Here is an 18,290-nt window from a genome sequence, read left to right on the forward strand (position 1 = left end):
CCCCTACTGAGTTTCAGGTCAGCCTTGACTCCATGGTGACACCCTGTCTCAAAAAATGCTTTTGTTGGTTTATCATGCAAAAAAGCCCAAATGTGCAATGGGAAAATGGTGAAACAAAGCATGACAAAGTCTCATGATTTAATATACAGCTGTTGGAGTTGTTTCTAATAGTTGGGAAAGGATTACAGTAACCCTGGGAGTTTCACAATGGGATGTGAGGTTCAGAGGGTCCCCCCGTGTATAAAGCCCCTGCTCCTCTTACACAGAAAAGCTGCACATGTTCCACACTGAATGGTGCCTGCTGCTGGTGCTGCTCAGGGCTCACCCTCAGGAGAGAGCCGTGTCCTTTCCAAGAGGCCCACGGTTCTGCATAACCACTGTCTCTGCAGTGAGGGCTGGGCATGCTCTAGACAAGGGACTAGCTTTAATGTGGCAGGTGCAGGGTGAGGGTCCTCGATGCCCTTCTTGTTGGGACTCAGAGATGGGTTGTGTCCTGTGGTGCTGTGCTGCCCTTCACTGACAGCTCCACAGCACTCATCTCTTTCTCTCTCTCTATTGCTGTTATTTGCTTGCTATTTCTGAAGACAAAAATGTGTACCAGATGTGCTTCTAGGGATGCAGTGAAAATCTGATTTCTGAGTGTTCCTGGGCATCTGATTAAACTCCTTTGTCATTAATCCAGGCCCGATGTGCCCATGAGTTGCCCCCTCTGCTAGAACTTACTGACAGTGGCTGTTTATTTGGAAATCTTTCCCTTTGAAGTCAGTGGTATGCTATTATATTCATTAACTGAAAATAAAGGAAAACCTAATTGCATGGCTTGGATTTTTATTTTTTAGAACAGCTTGAAGGTCTTGAATAAACATTAAGAAGTAGTGAGGTCACACACAGTAGTACAGAGGTCACGCCCAGCAGTACAGGGTAGGGCATATGTTACAAACAGGGAGGTGCTAGCTTTCCCTGTGACCTGGAAAGCTCTCTGCTGCAAGAAAGTTTCCCTCTGTGTGCAGTCACTTGCAGGGGCCACTGCAGAGGAGGCACCTGTATTGGACTGAGGGTGATGATGCTACCAACATCTCCTCTCTGCCACGTGAGACTTGCCCTGCTTTGCAGGTGGTGTCCCCATGAAGTTGGGGCTATATTCACACTGTGAATTGAGGAATGCTACTGGTTTCCTTGTGCCTCAGGTTATGTGACAAGAGGCACCTTTGAGGCCTTTGAGGCTTCCAAGACTTCATCGTGAGTCTGGTGTAATTTCAATCCTGAGGATGGGAAGCAGTTGGCGTCAGGATACCGCTGGCCTCTGAGAACACAGAGAGTGACCTGGGAGAGGCCCATGCCTGCTGAACCTGACCTGGTAGTGGAGAGGTCTATGTGGAGAGGAGGCACAACAGCCAGCGTGTCTCTTTATGGACACTGCTCCTGCCATACAGAGCTGCAGCTTATGTGGAAAGAGCAGGACTGTGGCATGTGCATGTCACCCAGCTGATGGATGACAGTTTAATAATCACCTTATCAATATACAACCTGTCCCACCTGTGGTTGCTCTTTCCTGGCAATCACTGCTCTTTTTCAAGGACAGTATCAGGCACAGCTGAATCATTGCTAAGAACAGCAGAAGACTTTCCCACCTTTTCAGTGGCATGTTTTTTTCTAATGGAAAAATATTTTATTCAGTAGGAACCCAGAAAAAATCAGGAGAAGCTATTCTAATTTCAGATAAAGTGGATTTCAAGGCAAAACTGATCGAAAGACCAAGAAGCTCACTACATATTGGTTAAGGAAATAATAAAACAGATAAACAGATAAACATATATGCATCAAATATTAGTGCACTCAACTTTTAAAAAATTTTAAAGAAAGACTAAACAAAACAGAAAATAGGTAGAAATACTACATATATTCAGAGAGAAAAAAACCAGTAAGAAATCACTAGTTGATGTTTACATATTGTTGTTTTACAAATAGTTGTTCAAGATATAAAAATGGAACATGTAAAGTAGGAATTCAAACAGCAAGACTGCAAACAGTTCTGTTCAACTGTCCAACAAAACTTAGTAACACTGTTGTCAGTCCTATACACTTAAACATCCATATCTTCATTTATGTTTAGATTAAACTAAAGCAGATTAAAATCATTCTGAACAAAGAATAATAGTATTGCTGGATTTCACATCATGACACTCCGGGATCAGCACTGGGTACTGTAGTGTCTTTTTTTTAAAAAATTTAATTTAAAGAAAGACTGAACAAAACAGAAAATGCATAGAAATAATACATAATGTCAAAGAAAAAAACCAGAAATCACTAATTGATTACAGATTGTCTTCTTACAAATAGTTATTCAAGATATTAAAGTGGATCATATAAAATGGGGATTCAAACAGTGAGACTGCAACCAGTTCTGTTCAACTATCCAACAAAAACTTAGAAATATGGTTATCAATCCTATACACTTAAACATACATGCAGGTATCCATATCTTCAATTATGTTGAGATTGAATAAACCCAAGCAGGCTAATATCACTCTGAACAAAGAATAGTACTATTGCTGGGTGTCACATTATGACACTCCGGGATCAGCACTGGGTATTTTAGGGTCTCTTTTTCTTCAAAGTATCTGTTCATTTCATTATGTGTCATAAGATCAGTTCTCGTAAACTGTTTATAGATTCTACACATGTATGAGTCTTAACATGTATTTCTATCCTTTCTATATTAGAGGGAAAAACAAAACAAAGAAAAACAAAACATATTCCTATAAACACATGGAAAGAAAAAGACATAAGACCGTTGTACAATGAGTTCTACTATAGTTCCTGTGTTGTCTCTTGTTATATCCAATAGAATTGGCTATCTCATCACACATAGTATAATTGAATATATAAGCATATAATAAAAACACAACATTGTATATAGTATAGAACTTCAGAAACCGGCAGTTATCAAACCAGAATGTGCATTGTAGAGTCTTGTTATCTTCAGTGTAGTTGCCTATACTCTCAGACTTGATACTATCAATTGGATCAGTTTTGAGTAAAACCTTCTCTGCCTCATTTCTGTTATGCTCTTTTTTTGCCATCAGTTATCTGCTTATTTCTTTATTCTGTTTTCTGCTCCATGCATTGAGGCCTCTCTGCCACTGTTCCTGGAATCCGAGTACTTTTTTCTGTCTCTAGAATGCCCTGCAGTATTCTCTGTAGAATTGGATTGGTGGTTGCGAATTTTCCAAGTTCCTCTTTGTTTTGGAAGCATCTTGTTTTTCCATTAATTTCTAGAGAGAGTTTAGCAGGGTATATCAATCTGGGATGGAGGTTATTTTCTTTCAGGGCTTGGAATATTTCGCTCCAGGCTCTTCTTTATTTTTATTTTTTAAAATTTGTTTAAAAGGAAAAAAAAAACAAGACAAAACAGTGTAAGAGTACAAGTAATACAGGACTACAAAAAAAAACAGTAAGAAATCACCAGTTAATAGATTACACATTGTCATCTTAGAAACAGTTGCTCAAGTCACAGGATTAAAGCATACAAAGTGGACATTCAAACAGTGAGACTGCAAACAGTTGTGTTCCATGATCCAACATCAGTAATATGGTCATCTATCTAACACACATAAATACACTTGCAGTTGTATCCTTTAGAGCACTTTTTTTTCTCTCTCTCTTTTTTTACAACATTTTACACATTTTGGGTTTTATTACTCCCACAGTTCTTATTACTCTCCTTTTGGAAGAAAACAAAACCAAATATGACAAAACAAAGCAGTCAGTCAAAACCAAGGATAGACATAGTACATGATGTTAAAAACAGACTACAAGGTTATCAACAATGGTTACCATAATGTCACCTGCTTCCCTAAAAAGAATTGCCTATATCATTAGGTATAATTAATTTGAACAAAACAGTAGAGAACAAGACTAATAAAACCTAAACATTGTAAACATTACAGGACTTTAAAAAAAATAATAGTCAAACCAGAATGGGCATCATAGTGAATTTTATTGCCTTCAAAGTAGTTGCCTATACTCTCAAACCTGTTACTATCAAACAGAGGGGAACAGAGTCTGATGAGTCAAAACAAGATAGTGGGAGTAATACAGGACTTTAAATCAAGTTAATAGGAAATCAAAAAAGTTGCTATAATACATCCTGCTAATTTTTTATTTTCCCCTTAATTAAAAAAAATAAAACAATAAAAATAAATAAATAATTTTTTAATGAATGAGGGGGAGATTGAGATAAAAGAGGACATAGCAAAATAACAATACAGGTCAAAGCAACCTACTGCTTCACCACCAAATAATCTGACTTAATAGTAGTTACCATAGTGTCTTTTTCCTTGAAATATTTGAATATAACTTTGTATACTATAGCATCAGACATATCAAAACAGTGTGAAACCATTCAAGTGAATGAAAGTATTACAGGGTATTTAGAACCAGCTAACAGAAAATGAACAATGGTTTCTATATTATCTCTTTGTCTATAAAAATTTTTGTTTATACTATCACATATAATAAAATCCAGTAAGATACAACATGATAAAACCAATGGAGACAGAAGAGCAAGTTTGGTGGGACATCAAAACAAGATGATATTAAATCAGCATTAGTTATTATGATGTCTTATTTTCAAAATAGCTGTTCATTTCATCACAGGCAATAATATCAAGCAGCCCAGAATAAAGCCATTCCAGTTAATGAGTGAAAGTTTTATAAGGCTTCAAGGCCACACAATGAGGAATTATGATTACCACATACTTTTATATATTTGAATCATTTCTTATATTATTCACACATGGGAGATTGATTTATTTCACTTATGAGTATGGTCTCAAGCTGCGCCCATTTATTGATAAATATCTCAATGTGATCCCTCTTTATAGATGAGTAGTACTCCTTATATAGAAGTGTTGTGGAGTACCACAACTTTTTTATCGATCCCTCAGTTGATGGGCACTTGGGTTGTTTCCAAATCTGGCGATTACAAATTATGCTGCTATAAACATAGGTGCACATATATCACTGTGGTATGATGCTTTCAGTTCTTCTGGGAATATGCCTAGAAGTGGAATAGCTGGAACAATTGGGACTTCCAATCCCAGCTTTTTGAGAAATCTCTAGACTGACCTCCACAAAGGTTGTACCAGTCTACACTCTCACCAAAATACACAGAGCATCTTGATGGACCCTATCTCCTGATCTATTCTGCCTGTGTTTCTTTTCATTAGTGTATCAATGCTATCTATTTTAGAGATTACAGCCAACCTTCTCTGCCTCATTTCTGCTATGCTGTTTTTCTGCCATTGGTTCTCTACTTTTCCTCTTCATTCCACTATCTGCCCCATCATTGAGAACAAATTTAAATAAATGCAAAAGGGTTGAAATTATCCCTTGCATGCTATCGGACCATAGCACTATGAAATTAGAAATTAATGATAAAAGATACTGCAAAAATCCCACAAACACATGGAAACTGAATAACACACTCTTGAGTAATCAGTGGGTCACAGAGGAAATTAAAGGAGAAATTATACAATTTCTCCTGCAAACAAATTTCTCCTGCAAACAAATGAAAACACAAATACAACTTACTGGAATCTGTGGGATGCAATGAAAGCTGTCCTCAGAGGAAAGTTTATTGCACTGAGTTCCCACATCAGAAAAACAGAACAAATACAAATAAATAACCTTATGTTACACCTCAAACATCTAGAAAAAGAACAGCGAGTCAAGCCCAAAGCCAAAAGAGAAGACATTATTAAAATCAGCAGAAATCAATGCAATAGAGACTAAAAAAGCAATCCAAAAAAAAATCAATGAATCAAAGAGTTGGTTCTTTGAAAGAATAAATAAAATCGATAAGCCCCTAGCCAACCTTATTAAAAAAAAAGGGAAGAAAAAGCTCAAATTCATGCAATAAGGAATGAAAGAGGCGAAATTACTACAGACACTATAGAAATACAAAAGATCGTCAACACTTATTTCAAAAACCTCTACTCTTAAAGGTTTGATAACACAGAGGAAATAGAAAGATTCCTAGAAGCATACAAAGTCCCAAAGCTAGGTCATGAAGATGTAAAACTACTGAGTAACCCAATTTATATTAATGAAATTGAAAACGTAATTAAATCTTTACCTACAAAGAAGAGCCCAGGCCCAGACGGATTCACTGCAGAATTCTACAAGAAATACAAAGAAGACCTAATGCCAACACTCCTCAAACTCTTCAATGAAATTGAAAGGGAAGCAATCCTTCCTAAATCGTTCCTAGAAGCAAATATTACTCTAGTACCAAAACCAGAGAAGGACCCAACTGAAAAAGAAAACTACAGACCAATCTCCCTCATGAACACAGAGGCAAAAATCCTTAATAAAATATTGACAAATAGGATGCAGCAAATCATCAAGAAGATCATAAACCATGACCAAGTGGGATGCATCCCAGGCATGCAGGGATTGTCCAATATATGTAAGTCAATAAATGTAATACACCATATTAATAGAGTCAAAAGTAAGAATCACATCATTTCTGTAGATGCAGAAAAAGCTTTTGATAAGGTCCAACATTCATTTATGATAAGAACCTTGCAGAAAATTGGAATAGATGATCTTTACCTCAATATAATTAAGGGCATCTATGACAAACCAACAGGCAATATCATATTAAATGGCCAGAAATTGAAGGCCTTTACTTTAAAATCAGGCACAAGACAAGGATGTCCCTTATCACCGCTCCTATTTAATATAGTACTGGAAATATTGGCCAGAGCAATTAGACAAGAGAGAAATAAAAGGCGTTAAGATAGGAAAAGAAGTTAAATTATCATTATTTGCAGATGATATGATACTCTATATAGAAGATCCCCAAAACTCCATTGAAAGACTCCTAGATATAATAAATAAATTCAGTAATGTAGCTGGATACAGAATCAATACTCAAAAATGAATAGCATTCCTATACACTAACAACAAAATCACAGACAGAGAAATAAGGGAGGCCACACCCTTCACACTAGCAACCAAAAAATGAGATACTTATGAATTACTCTCACAAAAGAAGTGAAAGACCTATACAGGGAAAATTATAATACACTGAAAGATGAAATTGAAGACGATGTCAGAAAATGGAAAGACATCCCTTGCTCATGGATAGGAAGAATAAATATTGTGAAAATGGCCATTCTCCCAAAACTGTTATACAGATTCAATGCAATCCCGATAAAAATACCATCAACATACTTCATAAATCTAGAGAATTCCCTCCTAAAATTGATCTGAAGCGAGAAGAGACCTAGAATAGCAAGGACAGTTCTAAGGAGCAAAAGCAAGGCAGGAGGTATCACAATCCCTGACTTGAAGTTATACTACAAAGCAACTAGTAAAATCAACATGGTACTGGAACCAAAACAGAGCCAAAGATCAGTAGAATAGATTAGAAGATACAACCACAACTACAAACACTCAACCACCTTATCTTTGATAAAGGGGCCAAACATGTTGACTGGAAGGACAACAGCCTCTTTATTTAATAAATGGTATTGGAAAAACTGGCTCTCCATATGTCAAAAACTAAAACTAGACCCATGCCTATCACCATGCACTAAAATAAAATCTAAATGGATCAAAGATCTAAATATTAAAACAGAAGCACTGAATCTATTGGAAGACAAATTGGGTAAAAACCTTGAAGACATAGGAGTAGGTAGAGAATTCACAAACAGGACTCAAACCGCACGGGAAATACTTCCCAGAGTCAATAATTGGGATTGCCTCTTATTAAAAAGTTTCTGCACGTCAAAAGAAATCTCCAGCATAGTGAAAAGAAAACCCACAAACTGGGAAAAAAATCTTAGTGAACTGCCCCTCAGGCAAAGGACTTCTGTCTAAAACATATAAAGAATTAGAAAGAATCAGACCCCCAAAATTCAAAGATCCAATCAAAAAATGGGCATCTGAGATGAATGAACAATTTTAAGATGAAGAAATGCAAATGGCAAATAAATAGATGAAAAAATGTTCACCATCACTGGTCATTAGAGAAACGCAGATTAAAACAACACTGATGTTTCATCTCACTCCTGAAAGAATGGCCAAGATCAAGAAAACCACCAACAACAAATGCTGGAGAGGCTGTGGGGAAAAAGGAACTCTCCTGCACTCTTGGTGGGAGTGTAGACTAGTACAACCATTGTGGAGGTCAGTCTGGAGATTTCTCAGAAATCTGGGACTGGAAGCCTCATTTGACTCAGCTATTCCACTTCTAGGCATATTCCCAGAAGAACTGAAGGCATCATACCACAGTGATATATGTCAACCCATGTTTATAGCTGCACAATTTGTAATAGCCAGATCTTGGAAATAACCTAAGTGTCCATCAACTGAGGAATGGATAAAAAAATTGTGGTGTTTTTATGCAATGGAGTACTACTCAGCTATAAAGAATGATCACATTGAGATATTTATAAATAAATGGACGCAGCTTGAGACCATACTCATAAATGAAATAAATCAAACTCGCATGTATTAATACCAAATAGTTTCCCTAGTATAAGAAATGATAAGAATACATAAAAGTATGTGGTAATTATGATATTGGTTTGAAGCCATATGATATTTTCATTCATTAATTGCAAAGGTTTTAACCTGGGTTGTTCAATTTTAGTATCTTTTTAAAAATAGCAAGAGGCACAATGGTAACCATTTTTGATCACCTGATATTCTATTTTTGCATCATGTACTATGCCCATCCTCTTGTTCTAACCGACTCTGTTTTGTTTAGTTATGTTAGGTTTCATTCTCTTCAAAAAAAGTAATAAGAACTGTGGGAGTAAAAAAACCCAAAAAGTGCAATTGTTATTGTAAAAAAGAGAGGAAAGGAAGGTGGTCTAAGGGATATAACTGCATGTATGTTTGAGGTGTAGAATGGAAAACCATATTACTAAGCTTTTGTTGGATCATTGAATGGAACTGTCTGCAATCTCACTGTATGAATGTGCACTTTATGTGCTTTAATTTTATAATTTGGACAACTGTTTCTAAGATGACAATGTATAACCTATTAACTAGTGATTTCTTACTGTATATTTTTTTCTAGAAATTCTGTATTATTTGTACCCTGTTACTGCTTTGTTTTTTTTTTTTTTGTTTGTTTGTTTCCTTTCTTTTTTCTCTTTAAATAAAAAAAAAACATTATAGCTGGTTTGTAAAGTGTACTGGTTTTAGGACATGTTTTTTACAATATTCTATTAGATAACATGTAAGTCAACCTTTGTCTTGTTTCTACTGACTAGTGTGTGCTAAAAGTGATGTCTTGTGGCTTCCCAAACTAGGCGAAGAATGCTGTCTCACACTGTTGACCAGATGCGGAGGAAGACACTTAGAGCACCTGCCTGTCTCGGATATGGTTCCAGCCCATGGCCACCACACTCAGACCCATCAGTGAACCAGCCCTCGATATTCCAGATCTGCAGCCTCCAGCTTGCACCAATGAGCTTAGGGGAGCAGAGACATGTTGTCCTCACCAAGCTGCTCTCAAGCCCTAGCGTTGGGCAGAAGATAAATACTGTCTTAAACTACTAAATTGGGGGTAATTTACTACAATCCAGCATAAGTTTCATGTACAAGGAGGGGAAAAAAAGAAGTTTTTAAAAACAGACAAGAAGAGGGCTGGGGATTTAGCTCAGCGGCATAAGTGCCTGCCTTGCAAGCAGGCAGTCATGAGTTCAATTCCCGGTACCGATAAAAAGGAAAAGAAAAAGAAAAAAAAAAAAAAAAAACAGACAAGAAGAAAAAAAATTAATCAGAAATTAGCCCCCTAGTAGGTTCTCACAAATAATGAGGCTCATTTATCAATAACAGTGCTAATATGATCAGCTTGAATAGAAGATAAATGTTGAGATGACTGAGGAAGAAGGCTTTCTAAAGTTCCTTTCAGTTGTAGGTTATTACTAGGAGGAAAACTGGTTTCTTTGGACTTTCTGATCAGTTAGGAGACATGAAAGAATGGAAAGCACATGAAAAATAATAGTTGAAAAGCAACAAAATTATTTGGTTTAATACTCAAAATCAGATATAAAGATTTCAACTACTGGGTTCTAAAACAGGTACTTCTGTATGCTTAGTAATTTGGTATTAAAACTTTATTTTCCTTTCTTTAATGAGGAAAAAGGAACACTGTGGAGCAATTTTTAATCTCAGAAGTACAACAAATGTAGTGTCCTTAGAAAGGGAAGAAAAGAAATACAGCTTTTCTTTAACCTGTTCAAGTGTGTTCACATGCAGAAGACCATATAACAACATTTCCCCATGGGATACAAATAGGCTTTGGAATTTTAAATTCATATCACTACTTTGACTACTATCTGTCTTTGTCAAACTGCCTGAACACTGCTTGATTTTTATGAACTATACTCTTGAAAAATTATTCTTGGGCTGAACTGTTTAATCCATGAGCCCTGTAATGACTGGTAATGGTTGCAGTGGCTGATACACTGTTTTAACTTGAGAAATTTAGACATTTAAGGAAGTGACTCAACAGAAGCTCCATGTCCTCACTGTGTAAACATGCTCATCCTGTACAAGAGGGCACGGAGATGGTGTGAATGCTATACCCACTCTCGGGAGTGGTAGTCTGATTACAATACAAGGGAGGGAAAGAGGCTTACTCTTTATTCTTTGGCTCAATGAAGCTCTTGCTGTCTCCTGTCAAGTGGAACTCTTGCCCCTTTGCCATGTCACTCTGTCCTTGAGCCAGATGATTATGGACTGAACCCTCCACAAACTCTGAGATAAATGAATCTTTCCTCCCTGAATTATTAGGGTTGAGTATTTTGTCTCAGAAATAAGAGAAAAGTAAACAACATGTTTATTGAAGGATAAAGCAAGGTTAGGCATCTCTGCTTATGGGAAAGGAGATATGTGTATGCATGAAACTGTGGTTTCTGGCATGTAGAATCTGTGCCCCCAAAAAATCAGCCCCAGTGTGGTACACATGAACCAATAGCAGGGCAAATGAGGATGGGACTGTGAACTGTAAGGTGACAGTTGGCTCAATTTCTAAAGAAAAAGGCTATCCCCTTCTAGCTTCATTTCCCCCCTCCTAGTTGTTAACAATCTAGAGATAACTGTGAATGACAAAGAGTTAATGAAACATGCAGTGAATAGCATTCTGAGTTAGCAGATGCTCTGCCAAGATGGAGGAATGGGAGATACGAAGGATGCCCTGGATGGAAGATGAAAAGTTTGCATGGAGAAAAGGACAGCAATGGGCTCTGCTTTGTCAGCCTGACTTCCCTTCATGTCATGGAGTCAGCAAGACATGAACTGGCCAGTGTCCTACAGAAAGAAAAATATCTCCATAGGAGTAAAGACAAAGTAGTCCTACCACAAGAACTGACACTTACAGGGTCCAACAGGACTAGAAAGTGAAGTGGTAAGCCACGGAGTGACAGAAAATATCTGACAATCGTGTATCTGATAAAGGATTTATATTTTGGATATATAAAGGACTCAAAAAGCAGAAAAGATAACCCAAAGCTGAGCATGGTGGCATACACCTGGAATCCCTCCAAAGGCTGAGGCCAGATGTTTTTCAGGACTTCAAGGAAAGCCTGAGCTACACAGTAAGACCCTGTCTCAAAAAAAAGGAAAAGGGAAAAGGTAACTCAAACTGAAAATGCAGAAATAACTGAAGTATACATTTGTCCAATGAAGATACACAAATGTCAATCGGCTTGTGAAAACACATATGCCCAACACCACGCCCTTACTCACCAATAGGGAAGTTGCATTATAAAAGTAAAATGCAAATGCAAGGGAAAGTCACAATCAGATTTCACTTCATTTGCATGGAATCTTTCAACCAAAAAGAATAAAAACTCTTGGCAAGGATACAGAGATGCTGTAACTCTCATACAATGCTGGAAGAAGGTGAAATGGTGCAATAAGTTTGGAAAATGGACCGGCACTGCTAGTTTCTCCAAAGGTTAAGCACAGAGAGTTACCACATGACTCCACACAGAAGCCAAGAGAAATGAAAGCAGGCACACACAAAATGCTGTACATGTATTTGCACAGCAGTATGAATAACTGTTGAAATGGAAACTACTGCAAGTCCATCAACTGCTTGATGAATTAAAAATACACACAAGAGGACATTACTTAGAAGAGAAAATAAAGTACAGATACCTACAAAATGAATGAATCTTGAGAACCTGCTAAGTGAAAGAAGGCAGTCCCAAAAGAAGCCAGGACACATATTGAGTATTTTGATACAAAATGTCCAGAAGAACACAATCTACAAAGTATATCACTGGTTCTTTAACAGTGAGCCAGGAAAGAGGTAGGCAATGGTTGAAAGGTCTGAATTTTCTTTTTAGAATGAAAGAATTTCCTGAAATTGGGGTGATGACTCTGAATATACTGAATGCAACCAAATTGCACATTTTAAATGACTGAATTTCAACCTACGTAAACTATTTTAATAAAGATGCAACCAACATCCCAAAATTCATTTCATACACATGATTTGAGGTTATGTGATGGTCTGTATGTTGGCTTTGTATCATTGGCCAGGGCTTAAAACAACAAGATACCCTTTGAATTGAAAAGGAGTGATTATATCAAATAAAAGTCAAAAAATATCCTTCCCTTCACTGATTAAAATGCAATGATGTATAGTTCCCCAAACTAAGTAGTTATTGTTCCCAAAACTACTAAGAAATTACCTTGTAGATTAGCCTGGTATTTGGAATATTCACTTCAAGTGCACTGGAATTTGTATCTCCATGGAAACAAAGGTCTCCACTTCTGTGCTCATCTAACTTTGTTTCTTTTCTTTTAACAAGTTTCTTATATCTGCAAGAATGTACAGAGTGAAATTTGAAGTTTTACCTCTTGAAACAGATATTATATTCTAACATGAAAATAAGTTTAGAAATTACTATTCTCTTTCATTTGTTTCAATCTAACAGTATTTGAAAGCATTGACAGAAATATAATCTTAGATAAATAATATGCAGTAAAAGTTTATGCTGTATATGTGACAGTAAAGAGCTAATACTGTAACCATGCACAAGATTCATATAATTACTATCCTCTTTGGTATGTTAACATAATACACTAACTTATTCATCTTAGCTAAAGCCCAGAGATCAGAAACCAAAATGAAGAAAAATATACTTACATGTATTTGAATGTTAAAGATTTTAAAAACATAATTAGGTATCTGTTAACCATGGTGAACAAGAAAAGAAAGAGCACACAAAACTCTGAAGGTGGGCTGGAGGTGCAGCTCAGTGGTAGAGTATGTGTCCAGCATGTGCAAATATATAGGTTCAGTCTCAAACAAAGAACAAAAGGAAAGCAAAGCAAAGAGAAGAAAAGAAAATATTGAGATTATTGGAAACAGAAAAAGACAAGAAACATCATCTTTGAAATCTGAGTTGAAGAGGAAAAGAAGCAGTTTAGGAGAAAGGAAATCAACAGAGGAATAATAGGTAGTCTGAAAGTGTGTTTTAGGAACAAATTTCAGTCTTTGGTACAACCATGCTGACAAAATGCAGGAGGTACAAAACTGGAAAGACAGACAGTTAAGGAGATGCAAATATTGGCTTGAATCATAACAGCCTCAAGCTCTCCATTAACCAATGGTAACCAGCCATAATGGGGGCTTCAAGACACTGGAAAACACTTTTTATTCATTTTTAAACCATTTTATTCTTTTTTCTGGTAGAATCATTTGCATCTGCAAGGCATACATATTTTTGTGTGCAGGAGACTTTACAATCACCCCCTTCTATCCTGCAGGTTCTGTTTTCAGGAATTCAGTCAACAGTAGACTGAAAATACTCAGGAAAAGAACTGCATCTGTACTCAACACATACTAATTTTTTTGTCATTACTCCTTGAATGACACAGCAAGGACTCACATAACATTTACCTTCTATTAAGTGTTAATAATCTATCAATGACTTAAAACATAGGAGGATTCAGTAGAGTATATGCAAATGCTATGCAATTATGTAAAAGAGACATGAGTATCCAAGGAGATTGATATCTAAAGAGGTCCTGGGACCAATACTGGGGGGTGATTGTATAGTATTTACACACACACACAGACACACAAACACACACATATGTATATTTGTATAATATATAATCTTGAATGAAGGCACACACACGATAGGTGGACAGAAGCTTAGTAACACATATACTGCATGCACACATGGGATTACTCATGGAAGAGAAATGTAGTTGTTGACAGATTTTATAGCTAAAAGAGAAAGAGGTACACAGAAAATATGAGACAAATGAAGATTAATGTTAGTGTTATTAAAGAATGACATAGGCTGTTAAACACAAAAATATATTTTAATGCTAGCTGGAAGGATATTACCAAAAGAAGGTAAGAGAGAAAAAAACCCTCAAATAAAAATTCAAGTAGATAAAAAGAGTGAACTTCATATTATTTCCAAGCACTCTCATGTGTTTGAAACCACTAGAGTAAATAACATATGGCATTCACAAAACAGATTATGCTGTGGGTCACTAAGGTAAAATTTAAAATATACTAATTTGTGTATTGATTAAACTGCAAATAATAAATTCACAATTAGTTTAGTAAAGTTAGTGAAACCATTCATGACTGGTTGGTAAGGTTTGACATATGAAAATCTTACCCTGCTAGCTCTGATTCCAGCTCATGAATTTTCTTCTTGACTTGACCCGAAGCACATTCCAGCTCATGAATTTTCTTCTTGACTTGACGCGAAGCACATTCCAGCTCATGAATTTTCTTCTTGACTTGACCCGAAGCACATTCCAGCTCACGAATTTTCTTCTTGACTCGAAGCACATTCCAGCTCACGAATTTTCTTGACTTGACCCGAAGCACATTCCAGCTCACGAATTTTCTTCTTGACTTGACCCGAAGCACATTCCAGCTCACGAATTTTCTTCTTGACTTGACCCGAAGCACATTCCAGCTCACGAATTTTCTTCTTGACTTGACCCGAAGCACATTCCAGCTTACGAATTTTCTTCTTGACTTGACCCGAAGCACATTCCAGCTCACGAATTTTCTTCTTGACTTGACCCGAAACACATTCCAGCTCACGAATTTTCTTCTTGACTTGACCCGAAGCACATTCCAGCTCACGAATTTTCTTCTTGACTTGACCCGAAGCACATTCCAGCTCACGAATTTTCTTCTTGACTTGACCCGAAGCACATTCCAGCTCACGAATTTTCTTCTTGACTTGACCCGAAGCACATTCCAGCTCACGAATTTTCTTCTTGTCTTGACCCGAAGCACATTCCAGCTCATGAATTTTCTCCTTGACTTGACCCGAAGCACATTCCAGCTCATGAATTTTCTTCTTGACTTGACCCGAAGCACATTCCAGCTCATGAATTTTCTTCTTGACTTGACCCGAAGCACATTCCAGCTCATGAATTTTCTTCTTGACTTGACCCGAAGCACATTCCAGCTCATGAATTTTCTGCTTGTCTTGACCCGAAGCACATTCCAGCTCATGAATTTTCTGCTTGTCTTGACCCGAAGCACATTCCAGCTCATGAATTTTCTTCTTGACTGGACCCGAAGCACATTCCAGCTCATGAATTTTCTTCTTGACTTGACCCGAAGCACATTTCAGCTCATGAATTTTCTTCTTGACTTGACCCGAAGCACATTCCAGCTCATGAATTTTCTTCTTGACTTGACCCGAAGCACATTCCAGCTCATGAATTTTCTTCTTGTCTTGACCCGAAGCACATTCCAGCTCCTGAAATTTCTTCTTCTCTTGACCCGAAGCACATTCCAGCTCATGAATTTTCTTCTTGTCTTGACCCGAAGCACATTCCAGCTCATGAATTTTCTTCTTGACTGGACCGGAAGCACATTCCAGCTCATGAATTTTCTTCTTGACTTGACCCGAAGCACATTCCAGCTCATGAATTTTCTTCTTGACTTGAACCAAAGCACATTGCAGCTCATGAATTTTCTTCTTGTCTTGATGCGAAGTACATTCCAGCTCATGAATTTTCTTCTTGACTTGACCCGAAGCACATTCCAGCTCATGAATTTTCTTCTTGACTTGACCCGAAGCACATTCCAGCTCATGAATTTTCTTCTTGTGTTGACCCGAAGCACATTCCAGCTCATGAATTTTCTTCTTGACTTGACCCAAAGCACATTCCAGCTCATGAATTTTCTTCTTGTCTTCACCCGAAGCACATTCCAGCTCATGAATTTTCTTCTTGACTTGACCCGAAGCACATTCCAGCTCACGAATTTTCTTCTTGACTCCAAGCACATTCCAGCTCACGAATTTTCTTGACTTGACCCGAAGCACATTCCAGCTCACGAATTTTCTTCTTGACTTGACCCGAAGCACATTCCAGCTAACGAATTTTCTTCTTGACTTGACCCGAAGCACATTCCAGCTCACGAATTTTCTTCTTGACTTGACCCGAAGCACATTCCAGCTTACGAATTTTCTTCTTGACTTGACCCGAAGCACATTCCAGCTAACGAATTTTCTTCTTGACTTGACCCGAAGCACATTCCAGCTCATGAATTTTCTTCTTGACTTGACCCGAAGCACATTCCAGCTCATGAATTTTCTTCTTGTCTTGACCCGAAGCACATTCCAGCTCATGAATTTTCTTCTTGTCTTGACCCGAAGCACATTCCAGCTCATGAATTTTCTCCTTGACTTGACCCGAAGCACATTCCAGCTCATGAATTTTCTCCTTGACTTGACCCGAAGCACATTCCAGCTCATGAATTTTCTTCTTGACTTGACCCGAAGCACATTCCAGCTCATGAATTTTCTTCTTGACTTGACCCGAAGCACATTCCAGCTCATGAATTTTCTTCTTGACTTGACCCGAAGCACATTCCAGCTCATGAATTTTCTTCTTGACTTGACCCGAAGCACATTCCAGCTCATGAATTTTCTTCTTGACTTGACCCAAAGCACATTCCAGCTCATGAATTTTCTTCTTGATTTGACCCGAAGCACATTCCAGCTCATGAATTTTCTTCTTGACTTGACCCGAAGCACATTACAGCTCATGAATTTTCTTCTTGTCTTGACCCGAAGCACATTACAGCTCATGAATTTTCTTCTTGACTGGACCCGAAGCACATTCCAGCTCATGAATTTTCTTCTTGACTTGACCCGAAGCACATTCCAGCTAACGAATTTTCTTCTTGACTTGACCCGAAGCACATTCCAGCTCACGAATTTTCTTCTTGTCTTGACCCGAAGCACATTCCAGCTCATGAATTTTCTTCTTGACTTGACCCGAAGCACATTCCAGCTCATGAATTTTCTTCTTGACTTGACCCGAAGCACATTCCAGCTCATGAATTTTCTTCTTGACTTGACCCGAAGCACATTCCAGCTCATGAATTTTCTTCGACTTGACCCGAAGCACATTCCAGCTCATGAATTTTCTTCTTGACTTGACCCAAAGCACATTCCAGCTCATGAATTTTCTTCTTGACTTGACCCGAAGCACATTCCAGCTCATGAATTTTCTTCTTGACTTGACCCGAAGCACATTCCAGCTCATGAATTTTCTTCTTGTCTTGACGCGAAGCACATTCCAGCTCATGAATTTTCTTCTTGTCTTGACCCGAAGCACATTACAGCTCATGAATTTTCTTCTTGACTGGACCCGAAGCACATTACAGCTCATGAATTTTCTTCTTGACTTGACCCGAAGCACATTCCAGCTAACGAATTTTCTTCTTGACTTGACCCGAAGCACATTCCAGCTCATGAATTTTCTTCTTGTCATGACCCGAAGCACATTCCAGCTCACGAATTTTCTACTTGACTTCACCCGAAGCACATTACAGCTCATGAATTTTCTTCTTGACTTGACCCGAAGCACATTCCAGCTCATGAATTTTCTTCTTGTCTTGACCCGAAGCACATTACAGCTCATGAATTTTCTTCTTGACTGGACCCGAAGCACATTCCAGCTCATGAATTTTCTTCTTGACTTGACCCGAAGCACATTCCAGCTAACGAATTTTCTTCTTGACTTGACCCGAAGCACATTCCAGCTCACGAATTTTCTTCTTGTCTTGACCTGAAGCACATTCCAGCTCACGAATTTTCTTCTTGACTTGACCCGAAGCACATTCCAGCTCACGAATTTTCTTCTTGACTTGACCCGAAGCACATTCCAGCTCATGAATTTTCTTCTTGACTTGACCCGAAGCACATTCCAGCTTATGAATTTTCTTGACTTGACCCGAAGCACATTCC

The 18,290-nt window shown here is 37.7% G+C and overlaps 2 protein-coding genes across 4 annotated transcripts in view; one reads left to right on the forward strand and one right to left on the reverse strand.

The window, feature by feature from the left end:
• Positions 1-12,510, forward strand: part of LOC134474788 (NBAS subunit of NRZ tethering complex-like) — a 33,931-nt gene extending 21,421 nt beyond the window's left edge. The window contains exon 6 of the mRNA XM_063243479.1: positions 9,333-12,510. Coding sequence (XP_063099549.1) covers positions 9,333-9,582 — 250 coding nt within the window. The 3' untranslated portion in view covers positions 9,583-12,510. The remainder of the gene's footprint in view (positions 1-9,332) is intronic.
• Positions 812-17,450, reverse strand: LOC106025933 (protein Daple-like). Of its 3 annotated transcripts, none has more exons than XM_063243450.1 (3): positions 14,682-17,450; positions 12,729-12,858; positions 812-3,355 (listed from the first exon to the last, which is right to left on the reverse strand). In XM_063243450.1, the coding sequence occupies exon 1, from the start codon at positions 17,448-17,450 to the stop codon at positions 14,829-14,831; it is 2,622 nt and encodes an 873-aa protein (XP_063099520.1). In that variant the 3' UTR covers positions 812-3,355; positions 12,729-12,858; positions 14,682-14,828. The 3 variants fall into 3 exon arrangements, with proteins under 3 accessions (XP_063099520.1, XP_063099519.1, XP_063099521.1); XM_063243449.1 differs by having other exon boundaries at positions 812-3,358; XM_063243451.1 differs by lacking the exon at positions 12,729-12,858 and having other exon boundaries at positions 812-3,358.
• Between the last annotated feature and the right edge of the window lie 840 nt (positions 17,451-18,290).

This window comes from Cavia porcellus, unplaced genomic scaffold, assembly GCF_034190915.1.
Source record: "Cavia porcellus strain 051 isolate PalLab524CR breed Dunkin Hartley unplaced genomic scaffold, mCavPor4.1 scaffold_38, whole genome shotgun sequence".
NCBI lineage: Eukaryota > Metazoa > Chordata > Mammalia > Rodentia > Caviidae > Cavia > Cavia porcellus.

Excerpts from the sequence above, each read along its gene's own strand:
- LOC106025933 (XM_063243451.1), bottom strand. The coding sequence starts at position 17,450 with ATGTGCTTCGGGTCAAGTCGAAGAAAATTCATGAGCTGGAATGTGCTT.